Source organism: Carassius gibelio, chromosome A22 (genome assembly GCF_023724105.1).
Source record: "Carassius gibelio isolate Cgi1373 ecotype wild population from Czech Republic chromosome A22, carGib1.2-hapl.c, whole genome shotgun sequence".
In the NCBI taxonomy this organism is placed as follows: Eukaryota; Metazoa; Chordata; class Actinopteri; order Cypriniformes; family Cyprinidae; genus Carassius; species Carassius gibelio.
In genome coordinates, this window is record NC_068392.1 from 8,839,338 (window position 1) to 8,860,894 (window position 21,557).

General features: G+C 37.7%; 1 protein-coding gene across 9 annotated transcripts in view; it reads right to left on the bottom strand.

Moving 5' to 3' along the window:
• The window catches only part of LOC127942583 (inaD-like protein), a 91,577-nt gene that overhangs the window by 29,781 nt on the left and 40,239 nt on the right, over positions 1 to 21,557 (bottom strand). For 5 of the 9 annotated variants that reach the window (XM_052538398.1, XM_052538402.1, XM_052538400.1 and 2 more), the window contains one exon: positions 21,057 to 21,186. In XM_052538398.1, coding sequence (XP_052394358.1) covers positions 21,057 to 21,186 — 130 coding nt within the window. The remainder of the gene's footprint in view (positions 1 to 21,056; positions 21,187 to 21,557) is intronic. The other 4 variants (XM_052538403.1, XM_052538399.1, XM_052538401.1 and 1 more) reach the window with 1 other exon arrangement.

Consider the following 21,557-nt stretch of genomic DNA (forward strand, 5'->3'; position numbering starts at 1 on the left):
AATCTGCATTTATTATTCAAACCGAGAGCCAAATGGGTCTGGTAAACAGGTGAGATCGGTCTTTGATGTTGATAAGGCAGCGGTGTGTGCAGGGAGGGTTATAATCAAGAGGGACGTGCAGGTGCAGCTTGGGATAATTCAATATTTGCCCACAGATTGAATTCTGCTGGGGGGAGGTGGGATAATCTGATGGGCCACGCCTGAGTGGAGGGACATGACGCAGATGTGTGTGAGGTGCGCACAAGCTTACAAACACGCCTATAAAACATTTAACATGTTGTTTTGTCAGCATAAGAAAAACTGTGATTGGTTGTGTAAATTTGTAAATTTTCTCTATAATAAAATACGTTTTAATGCCGAAACAACTAAGTAAACTGTGCGTAAGTTGATTCACCTGCAAATTCAAACACTGTGGCTCTGTTTACCAAAACATTATGTTTATTTGAGAATTCTGACCTGCCTTGCGTAGCAAACCGGGCTGAGCCAATAGTGTGATTTTGGGGCGCAGTCTGTCAGACCAATGAACAGACAGAGACTTGTTTGAAAACAGTCATTATGGTTGAAATTCCAGTTGATGAGGCTTGTGAAATTTGTGTTATTTACATAGAGTAAGAAAGCTTGCGATTGGTCAAAAAGCGAACATTTATTTTATGATTAAACAACTGACATGCAGAAATCACTCTAAGTAAACCATGTACCGTATTTTCCGGACTATAAGTCACACTTTGTTTTCATAGTTTGGCTGGTCCTGCGACTTATAGTCAGGTGTGACTTATCAAAATTAATTTGACATGAACCAAGAGAAATGAACTAAGAGACATGAACCAAGAGAAAACATTACCGTCTACAGCCGCGAGAGGGCGCTCTATGCTGCTCAGTGCTGCTGTAGTCTACACTGAAGACATAGAGCGCCCTCTCGTGGCTGTAGATGGTAATGTTTTCTCTTGGTTCTTGGTTCTAAATAAATGCGACTTATGTATAGTCCAGTGTGATTTATATATGTTTTTTTTCCTCATCATGACGTATTTTTGGACTGATGCTACTTATACTCAGGTGCAACTTATAGTCCGAAAAATACGGTATAGGTTGATACACTTGAAAGTGACTGCTTGTCAAAATATTGATCTTTTTGTTTTGAAAATTCTGACCAGCCTGGCATAGCAACAGCACCTCAACCAATGGTGTGAGTTTGGGGCATGGCTATCTGTCTTTAAGACCAATAAGAGATAGAAACCTGTTTGAAAACTACACACTGTACCTGTAAGTAATTGATATAGAGTAAGAAAGCATTTAAATAGTTAAAATGTGTAAATGTTCTGTATGTTAAAATAATTAATATGCAGAGACTGATTACCACGTAAACACTGATCTGTTTGTTTGAGAATTCCAACCAGCCTGGCATAGCAAAAGCCTCAACATATCCGTCTATCAGACCAGTAAGAGACTGAAACCTGTTTGAAAACAGTCATTATGTTTGGAATTGCATTTGGTTAGTCTAGCGTTACAATTAACTGAAATAGGTGTGAGAAATCCTGTGACTAGTTAAACTACCTGATGGTAGAGCAAGGAAATATTGGTTCATCTAAAACATGTTGCTGAAACAATACAAGCAAAAACAAAGGAAAGAAGAACTGTGCAAAGCAGATGAAAAAAGCAAAAGCGAAAGTATAGTTCCCCAGGTGGCTGGCTGTGGTTATAGTCTATTCTGTCTATACAGAAATTCTTGATGTGTGTGAAATCTCTGCATTTTGCCTGCAGCACCAAACACTCTTATACAGCACTTCCATAAACGGAGCATTTTTGTCTTGCAGTGCTCACATCGTGAGTGTGTGCCCTAGCACTGCAGTGTCTGTCTTTCTTTCTGCAGCCTCATTTGTTCACGTACACATTGTACTGGTCACTGTCTATCTGTAACTTGGTGAGATGCACCATTACTGCAGTGCATTCATACCAGCAGTCTAATCAGTGCACACACACTCCTAACCACTCACCCCTACTAAACAATCAACCAGCCAGCACTTTACCCAAGTGAAGGCAAAAATAAAAACATCTCAAATTCCCACGGTGTCATGTTCGTAGTCCATGTCTACTAGTTTTGAGCTCATCTAGGTGCTAATGCACTTCTAGAAGTGGACTAAAGTTACTTTTAGCAGTTACACATTTCAAATCTACAGAGAAAACGGACCAAAATAACTGATGACATCCTGCACTACACAGATTTTTGTCCAATCATATGCTCTCTAGAACAAAATGACACATTTAGTCAAACATTATTTCACTCTATCATCATTAGGCAGCTAAGGCCCTCTGTGCTGTGCCGGATGTGATAAATACTCCAGAATCAAGTAACGACTGGGTTTCAAGGGGGGCTGAGGGGTCTCAAAAGGGAACAGCAAATGACCTTTTTGTGCGAAACCTGTCTGCAACATGGAAGAATTGCGCGGTTTCAAAACCTAGTGAGCTGCCTATTGAGGCAGCATCTCAAAGGCAAGAGGGCCTTTTTCAAAACATAACATTGTTTTAAACAACAACTAAAGACAGAACTGCATTTATCAGGTGACCTTACCATTGTGGTGGACAAAACCGATCATAAATACTTACATTTATTGATAGGTATTGATTGTTAATTATTATTTGATCACTATTTCATCACTTAGCACTGCATGTTTATGCTTCGAGTATCACCCCATGATATAGCAACATGCTGACATCAAATCAATTGAGAGTCTCCCATGTGGAGTTGCTGCCTATGTAGAGCATTTCAAATCAGGCAGTTATGAGGTTCTATGATAGTCAATATGCTGCTGCTTACATAAGTAAACACCAAGGCAGCTCTCTAGGTTTAGGAACAGAGATGTGGGGAGAGACAGTGTGTGTGGCTACTATAAGATCGCAAAGGGATGCAGCGCTCAGACACAACTGATCTTTAAAATGTCACACACTGCAGGATTATATTATATGGTCTGAATGATCAACCATATAAACCTAAGGATACATGCCTACTCTTAATGTGCATTGTGGGTTTGATTTACATCCAGCCCTTGCACATGTACACACATTTGTTTTTCCTATTATGGAAATATTGGGGATATTTCTTTTACTCACCCTACTTCAAATGTGCACACAGACCTTTCTGCGCTTACACATTTTCATTAACATTTAGTACTGTATGTTAATTAAGCCTTTAGCTTGCGTTGTCCTTATGGTGACCATTGGCTGGTCCTCACATTGTATGTGCTTTCAGGTTTTACAATCCGTTTGCATGTTGCTTTAATGAGCTCATTCCTGCAATTTAAAGTCTTTTATGTGATACACATACAAACTGTGCAATGAACGTTTACAACTGACTGACACTCTAATATCACAAGACAAGCACTTCAACAATGATTACAAAGGGAGAGAGCAAGAGCAAGAGAGGGGTCAATATCTCAATCATTGCACACTCATATTTCAAAATGACACTTTCATGAGTATGCAGTGAGACACAATAGCCAACAGCGTAACAGTGTATGAATTATAGTACTCTGAGGTACAGAAAGAAAAGGTTGAGCGAAAATGAGCAGGAAAGAGAGAGAGACCTTTGCTCAGGGTGTTAACTTTGAAAAAATGCTATGTATACATTTCTGAAATGCATGTTTTACACAGTGCTTCCCTATGCAACAGAGAGAGAGAGACAATGTACAATGCTTTGGCAATATGTACCTTTGTATGTCATGCCAATAAAGCAATATGAATTGAATTGAATTGAAAATTGAGAGAGAGAGAGAGAGAGAGACAGGCAGAGGTGGAGAGATGCAGGCAGAAGGAAAGAAAAAGAGGCAGACAGAGAAAGATAAATAGAGAGAGAGAGAGAGACGTGCAGAGGGAAGAACAAGACTTAGAAAAAGAAGAGCAGGTAGGGGAAGAGGGAGGCACAAAAGAAGATACAGAAAAATGGAAAGACAGGCAAACAGATCCACAGTAAGACAGAGAGACAAACAGGTGGAGCAACAGACAGGTTCAGACAGAAGCAGGAAGAGAAAGAGACAGGAAAACAGACAGGCAGAAAGAAAGAGAGAGACAAGCAGAGAAAGTCACCTTATCTGAATATTTTTGCTTTGTAAAAGTGCAGAGGTACTGTTCACAAAACCCAACACACAGCACAAAGTGTATGTGCGGCAAAACCTGCTAGAGTCCGAACCATCCCGTTTGTGCACTGTTCCCTTCTGACTTCAACCCTGCTGTGCTTTAGGAAGCATGAAAACACATACACACACAGGTGCATGCACAACACAAAGGTTAAACACTGCCACACACACTGTCCCTTCTGTCGTGCAACAGCGAATGACGAATCGGACACTGACCTGGCACCATGATCCATCCTTTAGAATACCTCCACAACAGAGTTGAGGGTATCCATATGTCCTTGTGTCTGTCAGCGGCGTGCCGCCGTTAGCCAGGCTGACCAGAGGTGAGAAGTCATGGTGTTGTGTGAACCGGCATGGGTGCTCGTTCTGAACACACTGAGCGGTGAGGAGAGCAGCGCTGCACTGTGTGTGTGTGCACGCTCAGTCTCACACACACACACACACACACTTACACGCTTCAGTGTGTCTAACCCTCCCTTTCCCGTGTAATTTTCTCCCTAAAACCTCTGTATATACAAATCAAGGGAAGCTAAACCTGATTTAGTTTAAATAATTAATCTAAATTGTCTGTCCCCCGTCTTGATTTGTCTAACCTTTCCTAACATTGTGCATAAATTATGCAAAATGCCCGTGTAGTCATTAGGAGATGAGAGAAATGTTATGCAAATGCTCCTGTGCGAGGAAAGTGGTGACTAATTGTAAATTCCTGTACGACAACATTTACTCGCATGTACAATTGATAAGGGAGGGAGTCAGGGGTCGATCCTCAGCCCTCTTGCATTTTCTGCACATAATAGCATATTGATCAAATTATCACTTGCCAATCCTTGCCGTTTTCCTAATGCTCCTGCCATCACACACACACTAGCACTCCAGTTAATGCCGCTGCTAGAGAGTTATTATTCTTTCCCACATGTGAACAGCCGGAGGCTTGAGTCAGCGGAGGACAATTTGTCGCAAAATAAGACTTGCCAATTGCCAATTCAACTTCAGAGTGGAAAGTAGCTTCGCTCTCTTCTAGCGTGCCTAATATGCGTCACTCTCAGGGGCAAATCGAACTGGCAGACGACGACAAAACCGTTTGTCTGCATCCCAGTGACAAATTTCAAATAGCAAAAACACTTCCATACATTAAAGGTTTGTCAGTGTTTTCTTTACTGCATCAAGCTGCTTACTCATTTTAGGAAAGTTCTTTCTCAGTGAGACTTGATTTGAACCGCTTTTAGTGCTTGTTCCTCTTGGCACTAAATTAGCTGGGCATTCAAGAGGAATAACCAATCACAATGAAATGGCTTGGTTTTCAAGTCCATTACACCTTCACTGAAGCGCAGTTTAAAATACTGAGAGCCCTGCAAGTATATGAGCTATTTACTTCCTACATCAGGCAGGTTTAAGTCAATAAATAAAGCTTGTTGGCCTTTGATGTTCTAAGAAACTCTATATTGTAGCTAGCCTCCAGTGTGAAACTGCTATGATACATTTCAAACAAACTGAATATCTTACCAAAACTAAAAGGACAAATGTGACGAAGGACAAGTAGGACGAATTGCTCAATCCAGGAGGATTGCAAAACCCTCCAATCGGTTTGCACCAGAAGACGACATGTACGCCAGTGGCAATCAGTTTCATAAATAATTTAGAGCAAACCTGCAGCTGCAACAACATGTATTGGCATATTGTTCACCATTACAAATTGCTCACACACCACAGGTTTCTTTTTCTTTGATGAATGGCTACATAGAGGCCACGGTTCAACCTCATTGGGACCATTACAACGTTTTCAATACCACTGACCTGAAGATCACATTAGTCAAAGAGTCAAGACGTCCCTGCTGACGCCAAACGGTGACCATGGAAAGAGATCCAGGCTCTGTCTTCCATGACGCAAACAATGAAAGCAGAGCGAGATGGGAGGGGTAAACAAGTGAATTACGCGGACACATCAGGTTTGAGCGGTAGAGGATGGGGAGTCGAAAGTGAGAGAGTGGGTGTTTAACTGAATGAGTGTGGTTAATTCATTATCACAGAGACCGAGACAGCTCACTCAAGTCTGCCTGAAGCTCCTGAATACACAGCAGGCAAGATCAGACTATAACACACACACACAAATGGATAGCTGGTCTCAAAACAATTCTGTCATCACCCTTGTGTTGTTTCAAACCAGAATGACTTTCCTTTTCTCCTCTGAACGCAAAATGAATGTTTTTTGTCGATACATTGAGAGATAATGAAGTTCAAATCACCACTGTACCCCACTGGCTTTCACTGTATGGAAGAAAAATTAAATTTTTGATTGAACTATCCCTTTAAAAGATTCATTTGATCAAAGCTATAAAGTATGACTGATTACCCAAGGCGATTGATGCCGTCTACGTCTCACTATCGGTGGGGATGCTGGAAGACAAATCGAGAAACAGAACGATGCTTGAGAAAAAGTTTTCCTCCTGTCTTTGATTACTTTTCTTTCAGGCAGATGGGGAATTTCATAGTGCAACAAGGAAGAACTGTGAAGTTCTGGCCCTTAATTGGTGTTTTAAGGAATACAGAAGCTTTGTTCTTTAAACAAGGACACTGGGGGGAGAAAAAAAAATCACCTGGAGCTGTTTTATGTTGTATACACAATTTATGCCAGCAAACAGAACACAGCGGTAGTCTTGAGTGTGCACGCGTTTTCAGGCACCCAAACAAAACCATTACAGATAAAGAGAGTACTGATTGCACACTGTCCTGATACACACAATTGACTATCAATGGCAATGACAATTTATTTATATAGCACAATTAATTTCAACTTCTGTTGACCAATGTGCTTTCCATTAAGTCATTAAAAACAGAAAACCACACAAACAAACAATACAAATTATAAATCATACAAATATCCCATCAGCCATATGCTTCAGAAAATAAAAATGTCTTTAGTCTGGACTTATCAACAGAAGGAGCTTGTCTAATGTAGAGTGGTAAGGCGTTCCAAAGCCTGGGGGCAGCAGTACAGAAAGCACGATCATCCCTGCACTTCAGCCTTGATTTAGGAATAACCAATAGATCCTGGTTGGAAGACCGAAGGGGTCTATTGGGTTGATAATCAGTCAGTAACTCACATAGAAATGTAGGGGCCAAATCATTTCAAGGTTTATAAACAAGGAGCCAATTTTTTTAAATCTACTGTAAAATGAACAGGCAACCAGTGTAGTGAGCGTAAAATAGGAGTAATATGCTCCCTCGTTTTAACCCCACTCAAGAGTCGAGCCGCAGCATTTTGAACAGTCTGTAGATGGGATAAAGATGTCTGGCTAATCACAAAATAAAGTGAGTTACAATAATCCAGCCTAGATAAAATAAAGGCGTGAATAACTTGTACAAAATTTTTAAAATAAAGAAAAGGCTTTTTCTTTAGAAAGCAAACACAGCTGAAAAAGCAAGTCTTGACAACTGAATTAATTTGACGGTCAAACTTTAGGCCATCGTCAAAAATGAAACCAAGCTAAAAACAATAATTTCAGTTTCCTTTTAATTAAAAATGTTAAACTTTTATGAAATCCAAGTCTTCCCATCCACCAAACAAGCCATAAGAGATTCACAACCCACAGAATTTCATTTAACAGGCAGATAAACCTGAGTGTAACCCGCATAACAGTGAAACAGTCCATGTTTTCTAAAAATTTGAACCAAGAGGGAGCATATATAGAGAAAAAAGCAAAGGAGCCAAAATAGAACCCTGAGGAACCTCACAGGGTAAAAAAGCATTACTTGAGTAACGTTCACCCATCTTGAATGAAAAACTATTTGCAAAATCTTAACACCTCTTAAACCAACACAATGTTCTAATCGATCAATGAGAACAGCATGGTCAAATGTAGGAATGGCTTTGCAAATTGAATTATCAGCTAAATTACTTTGTAACTGGGAAATCACACTTTTTTCCAAAATCTTGGAGATAAAAGGCAGATTAGAAATGGACCTAAAATTTGTTAACACTGATGAGTCTGTTTTTTGAGCAATGGGTAAACTACTGCATGTTTTAAACAGTAGTTACTATTTTCGACTATAGTGCATTTTTGAGCCAATAATTATATAGTAAATACGATGCCAAGGCAACAATAATTGGTTGATGGCATCAAAAGAACGTGCACAGTCCCAAACCCTTCACTAGAGACAAGTGGAAGTCATGATAACCATTCTAACCTTTAAAACCTCATCCAAATGGTTGATCTGGCGAGTCACTGTGCACTAAAACGAAGCCACGCAAAACTTGTGTGATAGTTGCCAAAATCAAATCTCCCATTGAGAGAAAGTGAAAGTTACGTAAATACAATAATGCAAAAGTGACTACTTATTTAACAAATTTAATACAAGTCAATGCAAAAATCATACCAGTGCAGATAAGACCAACCATAGTGTCTTAGTTGACAGGTAGAGAGAGAGAAGCGATTGCTTGGGTAGAAGACCCAAATCTTTGCTCAGGTAAGTGTGTGTTGGGAATGAGACGAGGGCTGAGGAAACTGGGACAGCGCCAGAGACTGCTTCAATAAACAGTGTTGGGGATTCACTCCAAAACACTGGAATAACTGACCTTGACCCGCTTGCTTGAAGGAAACTGTCCTAAATACACAACTACACAGACAGCGCTGGCTGCAAAAACCACAGAACTAGAGGAAGAAACTATATTTGGTTTCTCCAGGCTGGAAAAACAAAACAATAATATAATATACGCAACCAAAAAATGAGAACTTCAATAAGACAGACGTTAAGTACAGGAAATCATATCAAGAGAGAACTGGATTTGAACTCTAGATTCCACAAAAAAAAACACAACAGCTCAATGTATCAGCAGTATCTGCACTAGACAAAGAATCAAGTAACTGGGAGACTTCCAGGGCTATCAGGGCTAGTATTAACATTGCTGGCAGCACACTGAAGGTTGTGCATAAGTGTGTGTGTCTGCGATATTATTGGCTGACTGGAGCAACCTCATAACTGTAGCATTACCCAATGGTAATTACGACTCCATCTCTGGTCCCAGATCAGAATGTCCCACTCCAGATAAACGAGGGCTGGCTCTGAACCAGTGCTGATGGATCGAGGAGCATTTTCTTCTGCTCCGAGAGCAACGGGAAAGGCACTGTATCACAAAAGGCGTTCTTGACATCTCTTTCTGTGCCACTGCTTCTAAGGAGGCACTTGATCTACAAGACAAAGCCTGCACGGCCACAATAATCTTGTTTCACTTCCGGCAGAATCATTGGCTCCCAGTTCCATCAAGCTCTTCAACAACAGCATTTGTTGTCGATTACCACAGAAAACCATTTTGACTCAAAACTAGATTACTTTAATGCATTTTATTCAGTTTAAACCTAAAAGCGATACTTAATAAATACAATTATGAAATTACATAACACATAAAATATTATTTGAGATTAAAAGTTGTCTAAATCTTAATTTTTTTGTTACTGTTAAGTCTAATTTTAAAAATAATAATTTAAGCATTTCAATGACTATTATACGTTGTTGTAAACGTTTTATTGATATAATAATTTCATAATTATAAATTTAAATTTTTAAGTGCTTTTTTGATTTTTAGTTTTTGATTACCACAGAACACACACACACACACACACACACACACACACACACACACACACACACACACACACACAGAAATACATATATATGACTACCATTCTTGGTAGACATTATGAATTCTATTAAGGGAGTGAATGTTTTGACTGCCTGATGGTGGATACCAAAGACTTTCTTAAAATGAAACCGTTTTCTTTTGTATTTCTAAACGGAGCAGTATTGTATAAATGATGGATGGGCTATGCTGATTGACGGGGCCTTTGTATGTGAGAGTCCCCTGTGTAAACTCAATTTCGCCTCTCGTGTGGGACACTTTAGAGCATCCTGCCAGTCCTCTTTCTTACTTCCCCTATCTCAATCCTGTGACATAGCATCCCACTAAAACAAAAATCATACTGGGAAGAGGCCTGTTGCGCAGATGTCACCTAGAAGGGAACGGGAGAGTGGTGTGGTTGGCATACTCAAGTAGGTCTTTGGAAAGGGAAACGGCAAACGCTTGTTATTGACCAGAACGGGATGCTGGCTGGATTCAAACCAGCCTCTTCACATGAGAACAACAGCTGAATGTGTCTGGAACACAAGAAGGTAGACTTTGAAAGGAAAAAATGTCTACAGTGATCAATCGTGAAGAACTTTTAAACACCGGCACAAGTTGAGGTGAGGTAAAATGGTTTATTCAAATCAGTGCTTTGCAAACAAAAGCAAATAGGAGTTCTTTATAATGTGAAAATTACTTCAATTATTACATTTTATTCCATTGTTTTTAAATATAAGAACAAAATTTTATTATAAAAAATGAATAAATAGATATGTTTCCCAATTGCACAGAGGTTATGACAATCCAAATCTATATCAATATTTCCCCTGATTCCCAAAATGGTTAGTTGGACATACTGTATGCAGATATTCAATAAATGCAACAAAAAATAAATATATAAATAAGGCTACTTCAAAATGAAGAAGTTAAATGGAGAACAGAGAAAACAAAAGGAAGTTTGTCCAAGTAATTCATGGAAACATATAAAAATATTAGTGATTATTTTTTGCTATTTTTTATTTTGTATTAAGGATAGATTTCCCTGTTGAACCGACCAGCACTGGTGTTCTTTTAGCTTTACTAAATTTAATATAAAACATATATAAAATGGTTAACAAAAATAAATACATTTTAATTTAATTTATTTAGGTCCATCCTGAGCTCCTTAACTATCTTAACCAGCAGAAACACACTGGTCCAAGCTGATCTTCTCAGCAGGGCATGAACAAGTGTATGGAAAATAGTCATCTATAAAGAACAACTGCAACGCTCTGAACAAAAACAGACCACCCAGAGCCAAATGCAAAAGACAAGACGCCACCGAAAACCCAAGAAGCCACAGCAGGAAACGCTCTTTGGAAAATGAGTAACGCACTATAACCCTGGTACAACCAACCTTGATCACCAAGCAAAAAGACGTACAACCACTTTGAGACCGCACTACATCCCACAACCTCTCGCCCATGAAAGACACATCAACTCTCACCAGCCCCCACAGAACAAAAGCAATGAGGAAATGATAGAAAAGAGGAATCCATGACACTTTTTATTCCTCAGCTCTCGTGATGAGAATACAGATTACTATTGGGGACTCCCTGGCCATACAACAGTCAGCTTCTCTATCCTGCAAAAGAAAAACACACATATTATTTTCACCTTCTTCGATGTCTAACTGCTTATGATAGCTGCATTGAGGTTAGCAGATCCTAATAGTGTACAATCAGTTTCACACGGGTGTATTTTCTACACACTAGTATTGAACTATTATGGATTTTTTCACTGTCCACTGCGACTATCTACTGAGCTAGGTGGCAGAATGCAGCTATAATGCCAATACACACACACACCTAAATATAATTTATTGACGATTAAATGAAGTCAAACAAATTTGAAACTAAAATCACAAAAGGTCAATCATATTTCATTTTATCAGGTTATCAGATCATTCAAACGGTCAGAAAAGTCATAAAATAATGAAAACTCTCTGCATGGGGTCTCTCGTCCCTCTGGCATGGGTTCAATCGCGATCTAATTATGATATTGTGTTGCATTGTGTTCATATCATGAAACAGCTGACAAAAAAAAAACCTTCACACAGTCACTGCTAGACAATCTAATGCTGTCCTGGTCTATTCTGCCTTAAGTATATGTAGAAAAGCTGTCAAGTACTCAGCAGCTGTCTATTACATAACAATATTCAGTGCATTAAACTAAATCCTCCACTACTGAACACATGAAGAGCCACTCACATTCTGGCACCAAGAAACCCAGAGAAGGCAAGAAGAAAGAGACGACAAAGAGCTGGGAAAAGAAATAGCCACTGATATTTCAGAACGAGAAGACAAAGCTAAACACTTCAGCTGTAACGCAAGGTTTCCTTGATCACTCAGCGCTCGCTCCATATATGAAGAGATAACACTGGAGAGCAGCACTGCAGAGAATACTTCTCATTAGCTCTGCTCCATTATGGCTCTTAATTAAGGCCGGGCTGAAGAAGACAGGGGCGGCTCGCCAATTTACCAGAATGATGAATCACGTTCCTTCGCTAAAACCAGAAGAGAGATCATGAAGCTGAAAAGGATTCGCTGTTAAGACACAAGAAGAAATTACCTGAAATCATCTGGAAAATGTATAGTAGGATATGAATGAAATATATACAAAAAAGGAATATTCAATCTTTTTCGTTAAAGAGAATTGGACTTCAAAACATTTACAATACATTCAAAATGACTACTAGATATTACTATTATTATTATTAATTAAATTATCATAATTTTGTGCGCCAACTTTCAAGGGTTTTTGAGCATGTTAAGGGCCCTAAAAGCAACCAAAACTTTGAAGAAAAATAATAACGAAAAAAAGAATAATCCTAAGGAAAAAAATAGGGCTCTTCACCCTCTTGGGCCCTAATAAACTATAAATGCTTATTAAGCATCTCAAGGATCGAGATTGGGACCGATCAAGCATTTTTAAAACTGATCGGTATCAGCTCTCCCAAACCCAGTTTAGACTACAGGATTTTAGGACAGTCACTGTGTCTGATTTCTAAAATGCGCTGTGGACAAGAAACATGTCAGACTACACGTTGGTACCCGACCATTCATCTTCAGAGAACTGAGGTAAAATAGTGTTTAACTTTTTTTTCACTGGAGGAAATGTCATAAAAGTATTATTGTCATAGCTGCACAAACATTCCTCCATTGTAAAATTCCACCTAGCAGGACCAGTCCATTGTATCACTCTATTAATCTAAATATGAATGAAATACATACTTGGCAAAACTGCTCAGCGATACGCAGACTTCAGGGGATGACTTATTTCTCCTGGACGTGAAAACTAGAGCAACCAATGAAATATTCAGGGCCAGTCTGAGCAACTCCATGAAATCTGAGGAGGCCATCCTGAAACCCTTCTTTCAGACCGTTATTACATACGCATTACAATAGATTCTTTTCAAAAGAACCAAAAATAGAAAGTCATTGTTACATCTAGGGTAGTGCAGACAGATGATAGTCAGAGATATAGACGACAGGAATGCAGATGTCTTTGTCGACAGTCAAGATGATATTAGGCTCATTCTCCTATTAATGTATTTAATTATCATTATTAATCAGTGGCCTATTATAATTCACCTATTATCATCAAATTGGTACACTATTTCACTTCAGCACCACACTTCACACACACACACACACACACACACACACACACACACACACACACACAACTGAGGATTAGAGTTTGTATAATTAACTTTAAAAAAAAATAAAAACCTTTTAAATATTGAATAATTAACATGTTAGTTTATAAGTATGATTGAAAGTAGATTATTTATATTAGTGGTGCTTCCACGCGCTCCCTCTTGCATGCAGTTTAAAACACCAAATTATTCTGAAATAGCCTATGACAGGTACAGAGAGTCTCTCTCTAGCACCCCCCACCCATGCACGATATCATGTATCTGCAATCTCACAGGCTGGCGATACAACGATGTGAAAAATTACCATATCACCCAACACTAGTTACCATCACAAAATACAGCATGGCTATTCTTCAAAATAAAAGGCACAGGAGTAAGTAAAAAAATAAATACATAAATATATGCATAAATATATAATGAATGATAATTCCAATTTTATAGGTGCCAAATTTTTCATTACCCTTTATTTTATTTTAACTGCTGTTATATATAAACTAAATATTATGAATTATAAACAAAAATATTATGAATTAAAAAGTACATTTTATAATAATTATTTGCAGCAAAATATCTTATACAGCATTATTTTATTGAAAAAAAATTCTGTTATACATTAAGAAATATATTAGAAATATAATATATTAATTCTATTATATCATGAAATTATTTGCAACGTCATCAAAAAAATATATATATTCATACACACACACAATGATTTTTTGACATGCTGAATAATTTTAAAAAATGTAAACATTAATCGAAAATGTATCAATTACTTGCATTAAAACATGAAAACAAAATTATTATTATTTTTTAGTCAAATTATGACAGGAAGTGATGCCATGACCCATGAGTAAGGGAGGTATAAAGGAGAGGTTTCATCTGAACAGGAAGTGAAATGATTGAGCCATAGGTGTGCAGAGGGAGGACGGCAGATCTGACAGTGATGCTTGTATAGTTAGCTGCTGTTTGGCAGCTCTCCATTTGAATCCAGTGCATTAAACCACTGACGTGCCGTCCCTGGACACACTTAGCACAGACTTCACACAGCATACTGGAACATACGGAAACAAGAGCGCATGCGTGAGAACATACACGCAGCGGGAAGAGTGACAGCCTGCCAAACTCCTGCAATCACTGGAGTTATTAACATGCAGCAGTAACTACAGCAGGCGGGCAGAGGAAGTGACTGCAGAGGTGTGGTGGCCAATAATTCAGGCACACATCAAGCACACTAGAGGAGAAACACTGGATAGAACAAAGATTGCGAAGAAGAACATGAGATGTGATTAAAAGCAACAGGGTGAAGACTTTTGGTCTCGTTTGCCTATTTCTTCTCAAAAAACACTTTGTTTCTTATGCAGGTGACAGCACACGTTAACTTAAAACTAGATGTTTTTTGACCAAAAAAATAAACTTATACTTTAAATTTAGTGTAGATAGATAGATGGATGTCACTGTTTTGTCTTGCTATCAACAAACATGCAACTTTTGCTTCAATAAACTCCTAATTTGCTGCTTATTAATAGTTCGTAAGGTAGTCGTTTAGATTTTGTAGTAGTTTAGGTATTATTTAGGTAGCATTAAGAATGTATAATATGGTCATAATATGTGCTTTATAAGTACTACTGTGTATATATATATATATATATATCTCTATATATATATATATATATATATATATATATATATATATATATATATATATATATATATATATATATATATATCTATATCTATCTATCTATCTATCTATCTATCTATCTATCTATATATATATATATATATATATATGCGGTTTACATTTTTTTTTGCAAATAATTATTCTAAACTTTTTTTGTATTGCAAAACGAGAGATGTGTGTGCTCCCACACAGCTGAGGTCTTCAGCATTTTTGTCTTCTCTTCCAGATGAACTGAATCATGACGTTCACTCATGGGCGATTCATAAGCCCCTTTTCCACGATCGGGTCGAATGGTTCTCTTTGTTTAACCGTTCCATTCCGTGGCGATCCAGGCCAGTCAGCACGGATACAGTTTTATTTTCCACTGTGGCGCTTATAACGGAGCTCTTTGGAATGCAATACAAATGCATCGGTCGTTGCCTTTGTTGTGTAATATGAACGCCAATATGGACGAAAGATCAGATTTAACTGTAACCGTACCTGACAGTCCTTATAACCAATAGTAAAAATATTCAATATTCAAGCGTGAATGAATACCAACCCACCAAACGAGCATTTCGAATAATTAGATATTCTGGTCCAGCCCTAACTCCTACAAATGTTATAAAAATAAAAAGGATGAGAGAGAGTAAAATATTTTTTGAATTTCACTGGCAATAAATTATGTCTGTTGTATTTTCCCTTGAACACCGATGCTGAACCTTTTAGCCAATCACTTTTAAAAGCGATATGATCTCCCAAGATACCTGATGTAACACCGTCTGCCAAGTTGGAAAGATGCCCTTTAGGCATTCCTGTTTTTCAGGCTGGTGAACTATGTGGACGTGATCTCACTGAGCCAGACTTTTGACAATCAGCATACAGTCTGGTCCACACTGGAGCTTGATTTAGCCAAAAAGTATCTTTTTGTGATATGAAATACCATCCAAACAACTAACACCATTATCATCATCAAATGACCTACTACTATTAAAAACCTCAGAAAAACTGGAATATGCATTAAGTATCCACAGATGTGAGTTGACAAGGAAGATAGCATATTTCTAGTCTGCCTGACCGAGTGTGATAAAGTCCAGATGATCCCAGACCACAAAACAAAACCATTCCTCCTAGGAAAGTGATAAAACCAATGCTGCCAAAAACAGATCTGAACAGAAAAATGGGCCTTTTGGCTCCATTGTGGCATTTTTCCATTGTCCATCTTGCGAGTCTTTTATAATTCATCAAGCTGACTGATGCTCTGAACCGAGATAAATAGCTGCTTCAAGGTCTCTGTTTGAACCTCAAACAATAGACTGCCTTCTCCCCTGCCTTCACCGCAGACACGAACAGATGGCAGCATTCACTCATTCCAAAACGCCTATAAATCTGATGTGGAAGCAGTGCTATGTCCAGCATACAATATGCAAGAATATTGAGGATTTTTAGGAGAGCAAATATGAGTTATGCAATAACCGTTTGGTAATAGTGTGCAATTTAAAATACAAAATGAATGCACATCAGCAAATCCTGACATAAGAGATCGTCTTATCACACGTCCTACAATGCAAGGCAAACACCCGTAATCCTATTGCGTCAAGTTTTAGGCAAAGTTTTTAGATTGTGTTTATTCAACATTCAATAAATCCCACACAATATTACTCTTATCTTAATCCACGAGCAGACGTTTTCTTATGACGAGGGATTATGTAAACTGCTGACTAAGTTGTCCTGAACGTGCTGGAGTGAAAAAAGAAAAACCCCTCTAACTAAAGCAGTTCTGAATGTTGAGGCCTACAGCAAAGCTGACATATTGAGTTCCATCAATCCATTCAACAAATTCTGTGATTGGTTTGACAGAAGCAAGATGAGGTAACCTGAAGTAATTTATCACTGACAGATGGGAAGGTAGCAACGGGACAACCATATGTGCTCATCAAAACCACTTCACCAGAAGACGAGCTTCACAGGAAGAACTGTTCAGGCCGCAGATAGGAAGCAGTTATTGAGCTCATCCAAAGTGACTAGGCACATGACAGCCATTTTTCATCTACACTATGCATTGTACATTGTTCTCCAAATGTCAAGAGAGTGTGTGAAACAATGAGCTAAAATTAGCAAGTAGCGGCTTCAGAAGTAGTACTTTATCAAATATTATATTTAGCCTTGCTAGCTAAACGGTAACGTGCTTTATATAAGTGGTGAACAGAACTTCTCTAATTCAAGAGCTTAAGTTCCAAGTTCATATTTTAGGGCCTTGAGATGTTTTGAAAGCCTTTTATATTTAAAATAGCTTTAACAAAACAACTGAACTTAATAGACAGTAAGTTTGCACTAACTGGAGAAGCTAAAAGCTAACAGCTACATAGTCACAGTGTAAGCATGCAGCTTTATACATTCTCCATAACATTATTTTTTTGTCTAAAATGTGCAGAATGTGGGGAATAATGAGCTGAAGTAGCATTTATCTGAACTTTACATTAAGCCTTGCTAGCTAAACGTTAGCATGTTTTATATAAGTGGTGGACAGAACAAAACCATGTGTCTAAATCAAGACCTTAAGTTCCAAGTTTATATTTTAGAGCCTCAAGATATAGACTTTTACATTGAAAATCACTTTATAAGAACAATATGTGAATACTAAAGTTACAAGTGCACAAAACAAAGAAGCTAAATGCTAACAGAAGCCTAAGCAACACATTTAAAGTGTTTACAGTGCATGCAGCTTTGTACCCATTCCTCATTACACAATGTTGTCCAAATGATATGAAATGTGGGAAATGATTAGCTGAGACTAGCAAGTAGCAGCTTGAGAAGTAGTACTAAAGTAACTTTAGATTTAGCCCTGCTTGCTAAATGGTTACATAAAAGAGGTTGACAACAACAAAACTGTCTAATTTAAGGGCTGAAGTTCCATGTCCATATTTTAGAGCCTCAAGGTGCTGACTTTTACATTTAAAATCGCTCCATAAGAAGAATTTGCATGCAATGAAGATATAGTACGTGGCACGAAAATAAGCTAACATAAGCTAAATGCTACACAGTCAAGAGTGTAAGCCTGCAGCTTGGTATTTATCACTTTTGTTTTTGCAAAAATATATATTTGGTCACAAAAGTGTAACATACCAGTTGTTTTTCATGCTAATCTGTCATTTTTAACACTGACATTTTCACACGAGGCGAAAGCCAAATGAAATGCTATAAATAGTCGTAAATGGTGAAAAATGCTTTTTACACATTAAGGTCAGCAACCTTTACCAACATGAATTCAAAATGATACTGATACTGAAAGGTCATGTATTTTCCCATGTAAGGCTCAAACTCAACACAATTAAGTTTCCAAAATGGATCTTTAACCACTACACCACATTACCTCAACTTTAACTGGACGTAACCACTTCATTGGTCCTATCCTACTCACCATCTCCTAAAAACAGCACACCTCAACGCAGATTCAATTTCACACAGCAAGATTTTACAAGAAGTGCTCGCCGGATAGCGTCCGGAAACAAAGCCAGTCAAAGGACCGGTGGCGGACAAGAATGAGAAAGACTTCGCACTGCCTGCACAGCATACTAAAGACCATCAAAGTGGAAAGAGATTAGAGCATCGTTGTAACGCTGAGAAAGTCTGCCAGCCCAGATGAATTGAATGAAATCTGATACTGGGATGCTTTAATGAGGACACATTATAGTACAGCTACAGATATGGTTTAAAACAATATATCTCGGCATGCAACTTCCTAAGACACTGGCTATGTTCAGAATAAAATAACAGTGTAATGCTTACTGCATACTGAGCAATATGTGCAAAGATAAATGGTTCAAACAGTATATAGTAATCACATTACCTTTCCAAACTGCATGTTTAATTCAGCAAGTGTGGCTCAGTTATTATAATGGTAATTAATACATGTCCCTTTCAATGCATTGGATTCTAGGACATATTACCCACACGTTACATAATGTTTTGCAAATAACTGCATGTCTGTATAATGGGAAGGAATGTCAACTGATTAAAAAAAATAGGTCCCACTTTATATTAGGTGGCCTTAACTACTATGTACTTACATGAAAAAAATAAGTACAATGTACTTAGTGTTCATGTTGTATTGTAAAACACTTTTGCTGCTATTGAGGTGGGATAGGGGTAAGGTTAGGAAGAGGGTTGGAGGTATGGGTAAGTTTAAGGGGTTGGTTAAGGTGTAAAGTATGGGTCAACAGTGTAATTATTTTAATATAAGTACAATGTAAAAACATGTATGTACACAATAAGTACATTGTACTAAATTATTAATTAAAATGTAAGTACATAGTAGTTAAGGCCACTTAATATAAAGTGGGTCCAAAAAATATATATGTGTAGAGAGATAATTGAAAATAAATTCAAAATGTATTAATATTATTATTTAAATAAAATTTATACTAAACCTAACATAAAATGTACTTTTGAACACGATGAAGATGGCCAAATTTGTCTTATTTTGTTGAAATATAATTTATTTCCATTTAGTTCTGCCCTTCGTAAGCAACAGAAGATACTTGTATGTTTCTCGGTACACAAATTAAGTACAATTTACCTTGATCTTCAAATTCCAAAAGTTTTCACCCCCCAGCTCTTAATGCATCTTGTTTCCTTCTGGAGCATCAGTGAATGTTTGAATCTTTTTAAATAGTTGTGTTTGAGTGCCTCAAATGTCCTCAGTGTGATAAGATGCATCTCAAAATCATAAAGTCACTGCTGGAAAGGGTTCAAATATGCAAAGATGCTGGAAAACTGAAGAATCTTCAGGACCTTTAAGATTTTTCTGAAGAACGCTGCTCAGTTTAACTGTTCAGAACAAACAAGGGACTCATGCACAACCATCGCAAAACAGAAAGACAGTCGAGGATCATCAGGTGACAGAACACAGTATTAAGAATCCCAAACTTTTGAGTGGGTTATTTTAATAATTTCAGCAATGTTTTTGTCTTGTGGACTAAATGTTAATATCTTTTATGTACAATATCTTACTCAGGACAGTACTAAATAAAAAATAACATGCATTTAGTATGATCTCTCTTATTTTTTGAAAATTACTCATATTTTCACAGATTCTGCAAGGGGTGCCCAAACTTTCGAGCCCCACTGTATACTACATTACATATTAAATTGACAGCCCTAATGCATAATGTATTCCATGCATACAAAATATCGACATGTACTTTTTCTAATTAATCTGTCAGTTGATTACATTTTTTTAGTACCTATCTTTTATATAGATTTTTTAAAATTTAATATTATGTTATTATTTATTATTAATAATTTAATTCAATTAAACATCTACGTATTCAACCAGAATTTGTAAACAAACAAACAGGCAGCCCTAATAATGAAAACGTATTAGGTTATACAGGTATTCCCTGCATACAGAAAATCTGCAGTGTATCCATTCTATTTGCTACAAAATAATAGTCTAGAATGGTGGTATGTGATTCTGAACATAGCCAGTGATGTAAGTAAAGGACATATGTGACCCTGGACCACAAAACCAGTCATAACAGTCTTTTGAAAAGCTAAATAAATGAGCTTTCTATTGATGTATGGTTTGTTAGGATTGGACAATATTTGGCCGAGATATAACTATTCGAAAATCTGGAAATCTGAGAATACAAAAAAATCTAAATATTGAGAAAACCAAGTTGTCCAAAATAAAGTACTTAGCAATGCATAATACTATACAAAAAGTAAGTTTTTGTACATTTACGGTAGGGAGTTTACAAAATATCTTCATGGAACATGATCTTTACTTAATATCCTACTGATTTTTGGCATAAAAGAAAAATTTATAATTTTGACCTATACAATGTATTGTTGGCTATTGCTACAAATATACCCCAGCGACTTAAGACTGGTTTTGTGCTCCAGGGTCACAAATAGTTTAGTTTGGCATGATCACCAGACTCGCACCTTTAGCTTGCTCCTCATCTTCATCCTCACTTTCTTCCTCCTGCTGCTCCTCCTCCTGCACTTGGCTGGGGGGTCTGTAGGGTGGGGGGAGGCGCATGGGTGGAGGGCCGCTGGTCTGTCCTGCTTTCTGCTTAAAGAGTAAAGAAAAGAGACTGTGAGGGCGTATAATGCAGCCCACTGTGGAAAGACACTATAAAGAATGCAGAGAAATAAACAGCGAGAGATGACTATGAATGAATGCTGCTGGGAAAACTCTAGACAGAGAAAGATGCAATGATTTTAAAGGGATAGTTCAACCCAATAGGCTATTACGAGAAGTGGTGTCGTAAAACCGCTATGCCGGACAAAAGCCTCAGGAGATGGACATGGGAATAATTTGCTGGAAAGCCACCATTGCAGCTGTTACCAAAATCTCAATACAAGGCACTTTAACTCACACAGCTCTACAGATACATGACAAGTATTTACCGTTTGGGCTTTTATTGGACCCGCAAGTGTTCA